This window comes from Ixodes scapularis, unplaced genomic scaffold (assembly GCF_016920785.2).
Source record: "Ixodes scapularis isolate PalLabHiFi unplaced genomic scaffold, ASM1692078v2 PGA_scaffold4__175_contigs__length_147842914, whole genome shotgun sequence".
In the NCBI taxonomy this organism is placed as follows: domain Eukaryota; kingdom Metazoa; phylum Arthropoda; class Arachnida; order Ixodida; family Ixodidae; genus Ixodes; species Ixodes scapularis.
Genome location: NW_024609879.1, coordinates 33,932,800 through 33,949,551, shown reverse-complemented (window position 1 = coordinate 33,949,551; position 16,752 = coordinate 33,932,800). Strand labels below are relative to the sequence as shown.

Here is a 16,752-nt window from a genome sequence, read left to right as displayed (position 1 = left end):
CACTCTCTTTTTCAAGGTCACGGGCCGTTTTCTGAGGTATCGATGCGACCACCAAATTTAATCAAAGTCGTGGGTCACTGAAAGCACACACTCAATATTAAAAATAGAAAATATGAAACCCATCTTTTGTGGCTTCTAAAAAGCTGTAAATACGTTGATTGAAAAAAAAAAAGTTCCACAGACAACCGGAAGCATTCTGTGCGTTCGTCGCTTCGCGTATCGTAGGACTCGCGGGGACGGCGATGGTAGTGGACGACGGGCGTGGGACCTCTATTTCAGAACTGTCGTTCGCGGTACCGGCGAATTCTGTCTACCGTTAAAAGAGAAATTTGGGACTGTTCAAAAGAATTGGTATTCATCCCGTACGACACGCCCGGCCACCAAGCCGATTTGCACGAAGACGTCGCCGAGCCGTCGCTCCCTTCTCGTGGCTGAAGACATCGCTCGCGCAAACGTCAAGCACGAAGTGTCTACTTCGAGTTGAATATGCACGCGTACGATTTCTTTACTAGGTGCGAATGTCCCCAAAGCGTGGTGCTTCCCGACTTCGACCCGGGAGTGCTAAATTTGCTAGAGAAAAATCGACAGCAAACTTTCCAACTTACAGTTTACCGGCTGAATTATTACTAAGGAAAGAGATCCACCACAAAACAGATGCCCCAGTGTTCAGTGGGAAAGACGTCCGGTTCACACGCGGTAGGACCGAGTTCGATCATCCGTAAAACTTTATTTTTTTTTTCAAACATTTTCCGATGTTTACATATCTTTTTCTTTTTTTTACAATCATCACTGAAGAAACAAACAAAAAATAGCAAACAAATGTTGTGGACGATACTTCGCTGAATTAAATGGTATGGGATTTCCGTTTTGACAACTGCGAAATCCATGTAATCACTTTCCACAAAATACAAGGAGCATATAAATCAGGTAGCGTCCGCTTTCCGAGGTGCCCGTATATGTTCTACAGGAATTGCAGCCAGCCATTGGTCCCGATCCCGTTGATCTTTCGGAAACTCTGTCGCACAATGCCACTTTTTTTTTTCGGACGCAGGACATGTGAGCCAGCTGTTCACGCAACATCTTGGGTGTATTCTTTTCAGAGCCGATCATGGAAATTCACCACGGGCACTCACTACTCATCTCCAACTCCTCAATGTACAAAATAACTCATCTTGGAGTACAGAACAACGAGCGGAACAAACATAACTGCAAAAGAATCGAACGGCGAGCAGTTCCCGCAAGCCGCATCGCACGCCGCATGTCGTGTCGTCTGCTACGGAGAAAAAAAAAAAAAAAACGCACGGTCGGGTATAGCACGTAACTTCCGCCACTCACTCTCTTCTCTCCATTTCTCCGATCTCCGTCGGGTTTCGGTTTCGAGCAGTTGCGTCTTTTGGCTTTATTAAAAAAATATGCTACTCTGTTGCAAAATATTAATTGGGTAGTCCTCCGACACCATAATAAAGCGCCTGGCAAAAAATAAAAAAAAATTTTTGGGGGGTGTCAGTGTCCCTTTAATGTCTTCCAAACAATTGAAATGATCGCTCCTAAATACTGCATTTCATGCATTATAAAACTTCAGAAATAAAGTCTGATGCCTTTTTTTTTAATATCCGGGTTTTTTGCATGCACCATCCGCCTCAAAAGGTATGTTCTTTTCTAAAAATGCCGCTGCACTGCAGAAACGCCAAATGTGCAGGATTGCAATGAAGATTTGTGGGTGTTGTTTCACAGCAGCACACCAATGCGCAGTGAGAAGCGCGCTCAACATACCCGACTAATCCGCCTGTACTGACCAGAAACAATTAGAACCACATAGCGGAAATTCTAAGTACTCTCAAAGTTTGATGAAACTATTATAATCGCAAGCGTTCATAATTCGATCGCACAGATCTAACGCACCGATTCGATAAGTATGGCGGGGCTATAAGCTTTAAGTTCCAGTACTGAGAAACTGGAGCTAACCTTCTTGGTGACACAGAGCAGGGTAAGTACTTTGGCACCAACTGTGCAGGAATCACATCACCGCTTTCGCCTCTCTGAAAGTGCTTGCCACTATTATTTTTTCAAGGCAGTTTCATTGATTTTAAGGAAAGTACCACATATATTTTTTTTTTCAAGTTTATTAAAAATTGCATGACAACTTTGATCAGATTAAACTAAAACCCCCTAAAACGCTTCAAGTGCCATAAATTCAACCTCCAGAGGCATAACATGTTTGTTTATCAGTTCTCTCAAAACCCTGGAAGTTAACAAAAACTGCTCCAATAACATACAGCCCAATAAAATAAAAACAAAATTGCGACTTAGGGGAGAGAGGGGAAGGGGTGCATTCAACGAGCTCGGCTGTTGCAGAACACATATAAATGGCTCATTTTTTTTTGTTGTTGTTGTTGAAAAGGTGCATTTGAAACAGCAAGGTAGAGCAGGTAAAGACATGGACCCTGTGAAAAAAAAGGAGCAGCAGGTTTATCTTTCTCCTTTCGTTTCTCGACTTCTGTGGGAGTAAGTGCAAGTGATATAACTAATGATGGCAATTGTGGTAAAGAGATAAGGTCCGATGCTTTAGAACTTACGATTTTGCAACCAATATCCCTAAAGTTTCAAAATCACGGTTCACAGATTACAAAATACAGCAGCACAAACAATTTTTATGTTGGATGCCAAACATGCTGGTTCATGACTCAGGCAGTAGGTTTCCAAGAGGGTACCCAAAAACTTCTGTCATAATATTACAAATGCCACAACTAGAGCCACTAAATGAGCTGCACTTAGAGTATCGGCACTCCATTCCCCGACATTGTTGTGGGCGTCGCCATTTTGGCTCGTATGCAAAGCAGACGCAACTGCCGATCGTCGTGATTCATAAGTGCGACTTCCGCAGCATTAGATTCGGTGTTAGAAAGCTAAGTCATATAATGTTGTCTTGCTCTGTCGCGAACTGTCTAAACATCTGTGGAGGGCGCAAAATGTGCTTCTTGTGATTTCCGATAAAGCTTCAGATAACTGGCAACCCTGATTTTAAGACACAATATGACCAAGTGTCGTTACTCTGAAGCGTAGCTTATTTAGTGGCACTAGATACAACATAGAAGGGGATTACATACAGATAGTTTAAATTATGCAGGATTAATTGAAAATAAAGCATTTCACAAACAATGCAGCATACATTTTATTTTAAACTTTAAAATGAAACTTTCCCGTCTAGACACATCTCAAAAAAAGTTCAGACTGCTATACTCAATAACTTAATTTCTACGATTATACTGGGCATTTCCGCTAGGTTGTGCCAAGACTTGAGAAAAGTGTGTCGAATCAATGCAGTATTGTTCACAGTTCAACTGAACAAGTCAAGATATTGTTGACAATGTGCCAAATTGGCTAATAAGAACAAATTATACTTAGTTACCTTTTTAAATATTAATTTGTGCTCAAATCCTCTAAAAGAAAAAGTTGTGGAGAATGTTGACAAACATTGCAATGTTGCGTTTCGATGAAGGTGACCTTGGTGTGTCCACTTTTTTTTGAGCCTTAAAGAAAATGTGAAAAATTTTAACAAATTCCACGAGACCAAGGGTATTAACACCACAGTTCACTAGCGACTAGTCATGTGTAATTTTCCAAAATCTAGCGCGCTTTCTTAAAATCTTGAAAAAGATTAGAAATAAAGGCTACCTTGGTAGAAGCGACAAGATGGGATGTTCCCCAAGATACACCGACGCGTCCCCGTATCCGCATAAGCCAGCACATGCTGTATGTGTAACCAATGCAGCAGGGCAAGAAATGACCGCACTCACAGTCCGCACAACATCTACAGAAGCCGCCGAAGAAATTGCCATCGCCCTAGCCGCAACGACAGGCGACGATATAATCACAGTGCTCAGACTCTCAGGCAGCGTGTCGAAATTACCTACGGAGACGCATCTCGAAAACAGTGCTTCGCATCCTCAAGACCATCCCCCAGCTCCCCGAAGTACACCTAGTCTGGGTACCCGGACACGAACACCTCGAAGGTAATGAGGCGGCACATGCCGCTGCCCGCGCGCATACACACCGGGCCATTACCCGAGAGAGAACAACCTCACTTGTTGCCCCCACGACCGACCTACTCATCAACCATGCCGACATACTAGCCCACTACCGTCACGACCGAAAAAAATACCCGGCACCGCACCCAAGATTATCAAGAGATGAAGCCACCACCCTCCGAAGACTGCAGACCAACACATATCCCCACAGCACCCTTCTTCACGCCATCTATCCCGTTCAATACCCCGCCACTTGTAATTTTTGTCCTCCTCCCGGCAACCTTTACCATCAGGTATGGGAATGCCAACGAACCCCGGACCTCACTCCCAAACCCACCCCATCCTACGAGCAGTGGATGGCCTGTCTGACCAGCCCGGACCCTGGGATCCAGCAAGACTTGGTGACAAGGGCCCGGATAGCCAGCCGTAGCCAGGGTATCCCGGACTAAGGGTGCCTTCCACCGGGTGGGTGCTCTAACATCTGCACCTGATGCTCGATAAATAAAGGTTTATTCATCATCATCATCCCCAAGACTCACAATTTTTGTATTGAAAAGTTTGCAAACAAATACTCAAAAAGGTAGCTAATTAACCTGGGTCAATTAGTCAGTTTGGCAAACCACAAAAGACGTCTTGACCCGCTCAAGAGGACTGTGAACAATATTGCACCAGTTTGACAAACGTAGCACACACCGGCTTCTTTTTTTTAAGTCTAGGCACAAGTTAGCTGAAACACCCTGTACAGTCCAAACACAAAATATAATACCAAAAGGAACAAGTCGCACCATTTCACAGAATTGTTTTAATTTTTACTCATCTAAATCACAAAAAAAAAGTCTTTCAGAGTTTTAACCTTCTCGGGGCGAGCTTTCTTTCTTTTGTGCTTGGAGCCCCGAGATGCAAACGCTTTTCGCTTGGACGGGCTTGCACTTGGCAAAGGCAAAATGCTTTCCACTTTGCTCAAGTCCTGTGCGAGATGATAGCCTTTGTGCTCCTGCACTTTCCACACGGGAACCGCTTTGCCGCACCGTTCCCAATTCTGAACAAAGGTTGGTTCCAGGCTGACAACCGAACCGTCGCCCGAGTTACGGTCACCGGGAGAGCCACCAGCAGCACAGTCCACATCTTCTGGGACACTGCACCTGTCATCGTCGGCTCCATACTGGGTACCTTCAGAACGATCGGGGAGATTTTCATCACTTCTCATGTCTCGCTCCTCTTTCACAGTTTTGCCCGATGAGGCCACACCAAAAAAATCAACGAATTTGCGCGTCTCCATGGCTGCCGAAGAACAAGGCTTAGGCGCAAGAAGAGATGCCCCACAGCTGAACTCTTCGCGAGCCTCGACGACACCCGCTCCCGAGTGATCGCGGACGACTGCAGGTGACTCCAGCGAGAGATCTGCATCGTCAGTCTTTAGGTTCACTGCAAGACTGCCATCACTTGCTTTGGTACCAGAGGCAGCATCTCTATGAAGATTTGATAAGAGAAAATGACCATTGTAATTTTTTTCTGGCAACACCACCGTGTCACTACTGCTTTCTTCGCTCGTTGACTCCACCAGGGGGAGTTTGAGCTTTTTCGAGAAAGAAAATGTTGCACGAGCAACTGGTTTGTCCAAAGCTGGTTCTGGAAGCTTCTTGTCCGGTGAAGAACTGCAGTGTTTCCCTACGGTCTCTGGTACGGTCTGCTCGGAAGAGGTCCCTGCCGAGTCCTTCAAACGACGCACCAAGAATTTGGAGATGTCCTGGGCAGCGTCGGCGGCGGCGACGGCCCTGAATCTCGCGGCTGACAGAGAAATGTTCGTAAGAGCTGGAGTCCTGCAATAAAAAAAAAGAAAAGACAACTAATGTTTTGACACATTCCAAAAGCAAACATTGCTTAAATATACTCCACACTAAGAGTATCACACTTGAGCAAAAAAGTCAACATCCCTTAGTGTAGATGTTAGAAAATTCTCCATAAAATGTTGGTCGAAACATTTAAACGACACATGCAAAGGAAAAAAAAAATTTTTTTTAAACAGCCTAGATGGAAAAGGATGTCATAAAACAAACTTGCAAAAAAAATATTTCCATGTTTACGCTACTGTTTTCTGCTTGCACCGCAGACGGCGCTACACGGCACCATTGAGGTAAGAGCTCCAAAGAGGATTGTCTGTCAGCCCGGAGTATAAGCAACAAAACAACAAACAATGTGACGCTATTTTTGTTCTGCAAAAGCGTGTGAGTGCATATTTATGTGTGCAAGCATTTCACCAAGAGCTAGGCCGCTTCTGCGAGTGCTGAGGCTTTCAGAGAGGTGCCGTTGGTGCCGCAAAGTCTTGCAAAATGTAATTGTAAATATGCCTGAAATTTACCAATTACAGATGCTAGGAAACAATTAAATTACAATTACAATTCTTTTTAGTCAAAGCAATTAATTACAATTAAAAAAGAAAGTAAGTAAGTAACAGTAATGCAATTACTGTAATTGCATTACTACCCCAGTTCGAGTAGTTACTGAAAGGGTGAGAATGACAGGGAGGAACTTCAGTTGTCCCGCTTTAACTGCGAGCTTCCTACCTTCAATGACGCTTTGGCATCCCCCAAAACTCAAGCGTACATGCACAGTGAAAGCACGGCGAGGGCAAATGAGAGTGCACCGAAGGCTGGGCATTCAAAAAGATGCCTCATCATTCTCATCTTCTCGACGACTACCACAAGGATTATTGCAACGACCGCCGCAACTCACCAGGAGCCCGTCGTGTTGAGCTTGGCCAAGATTGCGAGGGCGTCCTGGGCGATCCTCGCGGCGCAGTAGGCTACCATCGGGCGGGAGCGAGAGACGGCCCCCTGCTGGCCACTTCGCTGAACGCCCACCGTCAGCAGCTCGGCGATCCGGTCGTTCTGCATTGCGAGGGACCACACTTAGCAAGACAGCAAAGTAGGGAGCAAAGGGCAGCGAATCGTAAGCGCCGACGTTGGCGGTGCCGGAGTCCTTTGCCATGCTACTGGTTACGAAACTTCGGCCAAAGCTTGGTACGGAGTCAAAAACTGCCGCCAGGTGTGCCACTGTTCCAGAGGGGGAATTTTCGTCTGACCCCCCCCACTCTCAGTAAGCCACCCTCAATTCGCAATAACGAGTAGTTTAAAAGAAGAAAATTGTTTCTCGTATGCTGAAGTTTGTTTACGCCTGTAATTGATCAATCAATCAATTCTTAATTGATCTCTAACAACAGAATCTAGAAATAAGTTTTTTTTTTCACTTCTTTTAAAAATAAATGGCGTTTTTGCGAGCAAGAAAGCACCAGGCAACTGAGTGCCTCTACAAGAGGGTGCTGAAGCTTGACTCTCAGCGCTCGAGCTTGAGGGTAAAAGCGGCACAGAGAGTTCATTTTGAGAAAAGAAGAGGAGGGAAGAATTATATTTTTTTGGAAAATGTTGCAGAAAAGCAAGTTTAATTGGTCGACTGAGAGTACACAGCCGAATACGCTTACGTTAGCGAGAAGAAACGCATCAGAGGGGGTTCAAAATTGCTACACCGTTTTTGGCTGCCAGACTCCCAGCGGTGCTGGCTAGATTGGCGACTCCTAGCCAACCTCGTCGACGCTATACTCCGTTTCACCTTATGTCGTAACACAGAGAAGGCTAGAAGCACGAGCTCATAGTGTTGGGAGCTGCTCTTAACGCACGAGAGCTTGCGCCGCCAATATGTGCCCTAGAGCAAGGAGCTCGCGCCTGTAGCCTTTCCTGCGGTACATCATAAGGTGAAACAGAGTATAGTGCCACACATGGTCACGTACCAAGCTCTGCCATACAGCTATATAACGACTTAATATGGAGAATGACAACACAACATGCTGGATCTTGCGATATTCTGGGTTGCCACTTTGGGACCACTTTCAATGCGTGGGAGGAATAGGACACTGAACGCACCAGTCCGAAATGCACTGCAGTCTTCCCAGTGGTACTGAGAAAAAGTTTGAGAAAGAGGGCAACGGAACAGCAAACGCATTTGAGTTGTTTGAGTGTTTTGTTAATTCTCTAGCTTTTAACGCAGAACAAGTAAGGGCTGGTTCCCACATTGGTGATGGCTGCATTCACAACAACCAAAACAACCACAACACCGGAACAACCGTGACTCACTACTGCTGCCAAAGCTACCTCTTACGTTGCCTGCCACACTGCATATGGTAAACGCTTGTTCCGGTGACTTTGTCGTTGCTGTGGTTTCGGTCGCTCCAAATGCAACCCACACAAATCTGTGAATCGGCCATTAAAAGGAGTATTCACCGGCGGCCATAGCTGACTTCCCGGCTGCTGAACGCGGGCCGACACAGAGCTACCGCAGCTCTTTTGCAACTTGCATTTGAAACCATCAAAATTGCAGATCTTCGCGCCCAATAAATGTAAGCTCGTTCTGGGCATGTGCAGCGAACGGTGTGATCTAATATGGTGTCCGGTGAATACCCCCTGACTCGCATTCATGAGATGAGCGTAACATTATAAAACAATGTGATAAAGAACCTCACGCAGTCGCATAATTTAGCGGGGTCCCCGTCTCGCTGCATCTAGCAAGCAAAACATTGCCTGCCTTATTTACATGAAATATTTAATGAACTAACATTGAACGATATCGATAATTACGAGTAGAGAAAAAAAACAGCATTCTTCGACTGTATACTCCATGTGTCAAGACTTCAACCCTAGCATTAAAGGGACACTGACACCCCCGAAAATTGTTTGCTTGTTTTTTGTCAGGCAATTCATTATGGTTTCAGTAGACTACCCAATCAATATTTTGCTACAGTGTCACATATATTTTTAATAAAGTCAAAAACCGCAACTGCTCAAAACAGAAACCGATCTGGTAGGAAGTAGAAATATAGAGGAGGAAAAATTTACCAAAAATAATGTGGCTCTGCAGCTTTTCTTTTTTTCAATCAGCGTATTTGCAATGTTTTAGAGGCCACAAAATATGGGTGTCTTATTTTTTTGTCTATTTTTAGTATTGAGTGTGTGCCTTTGATGACCCACAACTCTGATTATCTTTGGTGGTTGCGTCTAAACCATGGAAAACGAATTGTGACCATGAGAAGAGAGTGAGCGCGACTCATACCAGGCAGTTCTCGATTGGCAGTTTTCGGGCGGAAAGAAAACTAATTTTGAGGCGCAAAATATGTTCTGGGTAGGTAGGCTCTCATGTCATGTACAAATAAAAACTTTAGCAAGCATAAATACCGTCAGTGTCCCTTTAAGGTAGATGTATTTATTTTTATACAACGCATGACACCAGTCTTTCCTTCCAAAACATAGTTAGAAAACAGTACAAACCGACCCTGCAAGTGAAATTTTGCCGCTCCTTTGTGTTTATTAAAGCAACATAAGCAGTCTGGATGCTTGCCTGTACACTCTGCTATTTTGAGGCAACCGAAACACACGAGAGGGTGGCGGACCTCTTTTGCTAGAGAGTGTTTACGAGCACTACAGTGTAGACCGCACATAACGTATGTCTCCGGAGTCGCGAAAATCCGCACTATAAGCGGTACCGCACTATAACCAAAACATCAATTTTTCAGGCCAAAATACATGCCATGAGACAACTTACCTTTATAAAAGAATTTATATTATGTTAGATGAAAAATAAAGCTTAGTTTGAGGAAAGTCTTTATTTCAATAGACTAGCACAGTTCTGTCTCAAGTGTGTCACACATTTTGAAAGAAATGAGCAGCTTTTCCCTGGCGCAGCCTTTTAACGGCGTCGCGGGTTGCGGACGGACGTTGCGAGCGTTCAGGATTGCTAACCCTAATCACTTTTCTCCGGAGATGAAAACCCGTGAAAATTCGCATCCTTCATACGGTACGCGCCAGCGATACCTTGAACTTGAGCACACGCATGAAATGCGCCAAATAAGAAATCCGGGCGATGTTCGAGGACGTAAATGCTTAGAAATCACCACTGTAGTCGAAGTAAACAAACACGACGACACGGGCGTTTCTGCTGTCTTGAGAGCGCCGCCACGACATCGCCGCACGAGTAGGTGAATCTTCCCTTCTAGTACGTCCTGGGTTATCATAGCGACACACAACGAAAATTCAGTCAAGGATAGCGCTTTTACGCAGAACGATGAGATGCACGCCGTCTACGACGAGGATCACAACCGACGCCATGTTTGCGGAATAAAAGCAGCCGGCCTGTGACCGGCACACCGGCATGCAACGCGCGCGAACACTTCTCCTCGACCTGCGATTGGTCTGTCGTTGCGGTTGTTTGTTTCTTTGTTTCCAATGCAGTGGAGGGCACGGCCGGTCTAGAGCAGAGAGGCACGTGAACGACTCGTGCGTGCGTTCCTCCGTCGCTATGGCAACTGAAGCCCCTCTCTTCGCTTCTCCCCGCGTTTTCGAGCAACCTCCTTGCCCTGCGAGTGCAGCTTGCGGCTCGCGCCGTCAGCTGCGTCAGCGCCGTTACCTAGTGTCGCACAGGGAAGCGAGCTCGCTGCTCCAGTCGTCGGCGCGGTCGGCGGGCTGTGCCAAAAACCGCACTATAACCGGTATTTCCCTTCGCGCGCCTGCATTTTAAGCGGTATGTAATTACATGGAGTTCTATGGGGGGTGAACCGGTGGTTTAAAAAAAACGCGTTATACCCGGTCCTGCACTATAAGCAGTTACGTTGTAAGTGGTCTATACTGTATCCTGGCCTGAAAAGATTCATATAAACGACTAACGAAGTGTACTGAAACTTTCCACAAAAGTGTCTTTAGTTGGTGCATTCATCATACTCAAATTTAATGAGCACAGGTTGGAATACAAAAATTGAAGCCTGATAAAAGTCCGTCTTTTGCTATGAACTGGGGAGAAAAATGGCAAAAACTGTCTGGCTCACGCCTCTACTCACAGATGGTACCACACATCCTCGGATCTTTCAGATATTCACCTCAAAGACGCTTTCCCGTTTTTGCCGTATGTTGTGCCCTCTGCGAGTAGAAGCATCAACCGGATGGTTTCTGCCAGTTTCCTCCCTGTGCATAGGAAAAAAACAAGGTTTTTTAAGGGCTTAAATTATTTTCCTAAACCTCCACTCATCAAATTTGAGCATGACAAATGCACCACCCAAAGAAGCCTTTGTGAGAAGTTTCACTGCACTCTGCCCGTCAGTTTATTAATAATACAAATTGTTTTCGTCCAACTTGTGTTCGGAAACACCCTGTAGGTTTGTCACACAAACTCTGTGAAGCTCGGTCAGTCACTGCAACTCAGTTCCTATCAGCCACTGGACAGGCAATGTCCCACTGAAGCTTCTATCGTAGGGAGGCTGTCATAGTCCCAGCACCATCCGCTGCTAGGCGTGTGTGTCACCACTTCTGTGCTTTACAAACCTGAGTGTGCTTTCTGCCAGGATGGGCGGAACATTGGACCCGATCCGTGCCAAATGGCAGTACCAAAGGCGATTCCCAACCAGACGCATCCAATACTGCACGAGGACGACGGAGAAGAAAACTGCGATTATTGAACGAGCAGCAAGTGGTAGGTACTGAGTGGAAGTTGAACGGAGACTTAACATTTTGAACAAGAACGATTTTTCGTTGTGCACAATTACTTTTGTGCAATCCCCACAGAATTTGGAAAATCGGTCCATGACCGTGACAGTGATGTGATTGGCCTAAGCCATTTTGGAGCACCTTTGGGAGCAGTCAAAACAGTGTTTTGGAGCAGAAAAAATGGCTTTTGGAGCAGCCAAGACAGTGTTTTGGAGCAGCAAAAGTGGCTTTTGGAGCAGATATTCTTAGAAAAATAAAAATATTTGTTTTAAGTGCTGTACAAACGAAGGGTACTTTGGATTGTGTTGTGTTCTGATGTGACGTGTTGTAACGGAATTTGCTGCGTGTGTTTTTACGGCTGAGACATCCCAAAAGTGTACAGTGCCGTAGCATTGCCGAGCAATTCCGAAAATCCGCTTGCCACCGTTTTACTGGTTCCCGACGTGCCGGATTTTCGTCAAAAGAAAGCAAGCGCGAGACAATAGATTGCAAGCGTCCCGGCTGGTGCCTCTGTCGTGCAATCACGTTCACGTGCACATGGGGGCAACTTCGGCAGGCTTGCAGTTGCGCGCGCTTAGTCTCGCGAGCGGAGACAACGGCTGCCACTCCTCTCCGTCGCTAACTGATTCCCAACATTGTATGCAAAATTTAACTGTCGACCATACGACAAAAAACAGTGCAGCGGCGCGTGCTTGCCAGGACGGCAGACAAAATACAAACTAAACACAAAAAAAACCCAAAAAAACTGAGCGCATCGATGCAAGACTTTGCGAGCCAGGGTGAGAAAGTTCCTGAAGCACTTTGTGTAACGACTGAACTCGAGACAAACAAGCGCGCTGTGCGGGTTCAGCGTGGAGATTGCCTTCTTCGCTTTAGCTCACTTCTCTTCACCAAATTTCTTCCGCGGCAGATTTTTCACGTACCGGGGTCTCTCTCGAAAGAAAGTCCACTGAGAGAACCCTAGGTAATTAGTACTTCGACACAACAGTCTTTAAGTTAAAGAGTGATTTTTATAGTAACGCATGATTTAAACAAGAACAGGAATGTTGATGAACATGTGGCGTTATTTAGTCTCCTTTTAGAAAGCGCCATATCTGCAGCGACGTGGGAACGGCAATATCCGACGCCGCACGACCATGGTGACTTGAAGGCAGGTTACAAATATAATTTTCCCGTGGCCGTTGCTTTCATGAGCTAGTGCTTCAGCTCACAAAATAACTCCCGCCGCGCAAAAACGTGGTTTCGTTTCACAGCATCACGGCATGGCTGGTACCCGGCATGCTAGCATTGGAGCGTCCGCACGCACCCGCGTACATCGTTAAAAAATTTAAAAAAAACGATACCCACAAGACGACGAGAGCGCGAAACTTCAGACGGCAAGAAAACCATGCACGACCGAATGGACAATTGATGCAGGGTACATTGTGCCGGGCGGCCACTTGCGCCACCTAGCTCACGTGTGCTCAATTACGGTACTCAGTTTAATTTCGGTTTTGCAAGGCCACCGATAATGGTTTTTTGGCGCAGGCTTGGCGCAGATTACCCACATTTTGGCAAAATGTAGCAGCATGTAGCAGGGTTAGCCCCTAGGTGCAGTTTGGCGCAACTGGCGCAGCAATCACATCACTGCCGTGAGCTGAGAAGGCGAGCAAACCTGTTGCTGGTCCCGCTGCAGTCGTTCTGCCAGCTCGGCAGCCAGCTGCTCGACCCAGTATTTCACCTGCACCGAGCCACAAAAGACACCGTTGTCAACAACAATGACCCCACCAAATTCAGTCTCTTTTCCTAATACTTTCTGATCTCGGAAGCAAAACTCCCACATCTAATTATCGGACAAGAAAAATCAAAATGGCCCCATAAATATTTTTAAAGGTTGGATAATTGTTAAATTTGCTTATGAAACACAAAAACTGCAGTATTTACTGAAACTCCTCGTTAGACCAAATATAAATAAATCATTGACTCGAAACGTTCTTTGCATCACGGCAGAACCATAAAAAGCTGCGCCGTGCTTTTTTATCATCTATGAAAGACAAACAAACTCACAATAAAAGTGAACTCCGACCAAACAAAGTCATCCTCTGGGATATGAGGCTTTGATACGCAACAGGAAACTTTTTTAGCTCCAGGGTTCCATTATTCGGGAGCACCATTACAGTCGCCGACCAATTTTTCGGACTCCGATAATTCGGCCTTGTTTGATATTTCAGACTTAAAAGAGGAACCGTGACCCACCCCATAAAAACATTGGATATTTACGACCAATGTTTCGGACAGCTTGAAGTTCAAAAGTTTGATTTTTCGAACAAAATTGTCGCGAGCGATCAGCGGGAAACACCCCTGAGAAGCGGCAATTTTGGATTCTATGTTGGCTGCACATGAATTGGCTTGGTTTGGCAGTGCTACTTAAAATTAAACACTGCTAAGTCCTACTGCTAGGTGACACTGTAGGGCTTTTTTTTTTTTTTCCAGCTGTGCGTCATTATCACTATCATTGTTGTTTCCATTTTGCTTTGTTAATTCGCCATTGCAGCCATGAACTTGTGCCTCTCATCTTGATCTCAATGAATCGTGTCTTTGGACTACACTGGCTTGGACGTCATGGCCCCGTCTGTTTTCCGCCCCCGCGAAGTGTCGCTAAGCGCCGAAAGTACTCAACCATAACGCTAGAAAAGAAGGCAGCAATTCTCAAGCTAATAGAAAGTTGCCAAATGCAAACGGAGGTGTAACCTAAAACAAGGCACGCAGGCGTTACCTGAAGCAAGCCACTATTTACAACTCTTTAACTCCGCTTGGAAGTAATTAAGGCAAGTTTTTCCAACTGCTGATTTTTCGGACTGCTCTGTTATTTGGACGTTTTTTCGGTCCCTGCGAAGTCCGAAAAATCAGTCGGCGACTGTATTTCCAGGTTCTCCACGCCTGGCCGTTGCGTCGAGTCCCATCTCGAATATCTGCCCAGACTTCGTCTCCTCCCGTCAGAAACGCAATGAGTGAGAGAGGGAATGTGCAACGTAACTTTTGTTCACATCACACATCACAAATCTTAAAAACAAACGTCTTTAAGGGGGGACACTGGCTAGAGGTCAAACTTTTGAACTACTCTAGTGATTGGAATGAAATTTGCAGGGGAGATTTAGCTTCAGATGTAGGTGTACTGTGCCAACTTTCAGCTCTCTAGGACAAATTTACATACCTGCATAAGATGATGTGTCACTTTTCATTAAGAAATCTATGATATGCAAATCAAGCTATTAAGCACCATTTTGACTGCTTGAATATAAAGTGGGGGATATGGGACCTCGGGCTATCTAGTTTTAATAACTTAAATGTAAATATTTCAGGAAGAGTTATTACCTCAAACTACGAGATGCACTTCTGTCATCTGTCAATTTTTTAAAACTTGGCTTTTTATCACTGAGGACTTCAACCTAAAACAAAATAAAGTAGATAGCCCGATTCCTGAGTAAATTTCAGTTCAGGAACATCTTGATTGTGGTATCAGAATACTTTCACCTTCGAACAAAAGATTCCTTCGTATGAAATTCGCAGCAAAAAGTGGAACTGAGAAAAATGCATTCAAACATTGAACTCCTTTACTTTGTTACTGCCTCACAATGTGTTGAAAATATTTTATATCAACATAACTATTTGGCGTATGGTCATCAAAATTGGTGTAAGGGTGTATAATTAGTTTCTAAAACTGAAAACCTCAAAATTAAAAAATGAATTTTTTCAAACAAATTTAAAATTTAGGCCCATGTCCCCCCTTAACTCAATTTCTGTAGCAAGCTGTTTATGAGTACAAAACATGAAGGAACGAATGAACACACCTTGACTGTCGAATGCAGAGCCGAGCTGCCGCTGAAGTTCTTGCTGCAGCCAATGGACTGGGGCAGCTTCCGACAGGTCACGGGTTCGTCGTCCACCCCCCTCGCCAGTTTGTACAGCCACTGCCTGGGACCAATCAAAAGTCAGAATTACCAATCTACATACCTAAACACATTAAATTTTAAAATATTCAAATTACTTGGCACAATACAAGAAGAGCTTTCTCGTCCAACATCCATATATGTTATAGCAGCTGTTCAAATGTCTAAACGGCCTAACTTCGCGTTATTCAACGAGGAGTTTAGGCCGGTTTAAGTCTGCCACGTCGAGGCTGCGAGAAAAAAAAAAACCTGACACAAGCCGGGCATCCGCGCAGGCGTCAGAGTGTAGTGCACATTTTCTAGAATCACGTGACCCTTAGATAATCTGCCGCCGCCAAATCAATGAAACTTTTTCTTAAATTGAAGCGATCCTAGCGGCAAGATGCCACGCGTTGCATCGGGGGTACCGGCTGGCCACTATGTTTCAGTTTCGATCGGCCAATTTTACTCCGTGGACATTCTGTCGCAACCAAGTACGCCGCTTGTGCTTTCAAAATGTGACTTCGCACACATTTACGAGATTGCAAGCAGTGCTGACCGGAACGGAGGAGCGCTGGGGCGGGATCCCAACAGGTTGGAGTTTGTGCGTAGGCAAACGTAGGCGGACGATAGGTCATTCGCTTCACGACACACTTCTATTTTTGACTTCAATATTGAAGTCAACCGCAATTACATTAGAGTCGGCGCGAGCCTATTAAGTTTTTGGTTTGCCAAAAGTAAGCTTTTTGTCGCATTGTGTCAAGCGAAAAGCGAGCCGTGCGGTTCAACCTTTTGGTAGGATGCACCTTCATATTATACTTTGCCAAATCTTTCGTTTCCTAGCAAAATTGAAGCAATGAAGCAATCGCACATCCACAGTTCCAAATTGCCGTCATCTCCCGACATCTTTTTAGTTGCCGAGCGACAGTCGTGAACCAAGCGCGACCTTTTTCCGAGCAGGAAGTAGAAATGGAAATCTCAAAAAAATTAAAAACCTTTTTGGTCGACTTAACCTCAAAAAGAAGTTCTCAGAGTAGCGAAGGTCCTAAGAGAAACAAACAACATAAAAGACAGTGTTGCACCAGTAGTGAATCCTGGCAGAACACTTTTCTGTAGGGGTGTGTGAATATTTGTCATTTTCGAATAACGAATCAAATATTACCCTATTAGATTCGTTAATCGAATCGAATAATAATTTTCAAAAGTTTAGAATAATTTCCGTATAGTCGTTTCGGTGTCGCGCCGCGAGATTCCCTTCACAGGCGTCCCACAACGCTCCGGCACGCCTGCCATATG

The 16,752-nt window shown here is 45.1% G+C and overlaps 1 protein-coding gene across 1 annotated transcript in view; it reads right to left on the bottom strand.

Moving 5' to 3' along the window:
* Positions 1–4,809: 4,809 nt before the first annotated feature.
* The window catches only part of LOC8041560 (DNA polymerase eta), a 63,330-nt gene continuing 51,387 nt past the window's right edge, over positions 4,810–16,752 (bottom strand). Inside the window, exons 8-11 of the mRNA XM_040220288.3 lie at positions 15,379–15,502; positions 13,203–13,268; positions 6,762–6,916; positions 4,810–5,848 (exon numbers count right to left, since the gene is read on the bottom strand). Coding sequence (XP_040076222.1) covers positions 4,846–5,848; positions 6,762–6,916; positions 13,203–13,268; positions 15,379–15,502 — 1,348 coding nt within the window. The 3' untranslated portion in view covers positions 4,810–4,845. The remainder of the gene's footprint in view (positions 5,849–6,761; positions 6,917–13,202; positions 13,269–15,378; positions 15,503–16,752) is intronic.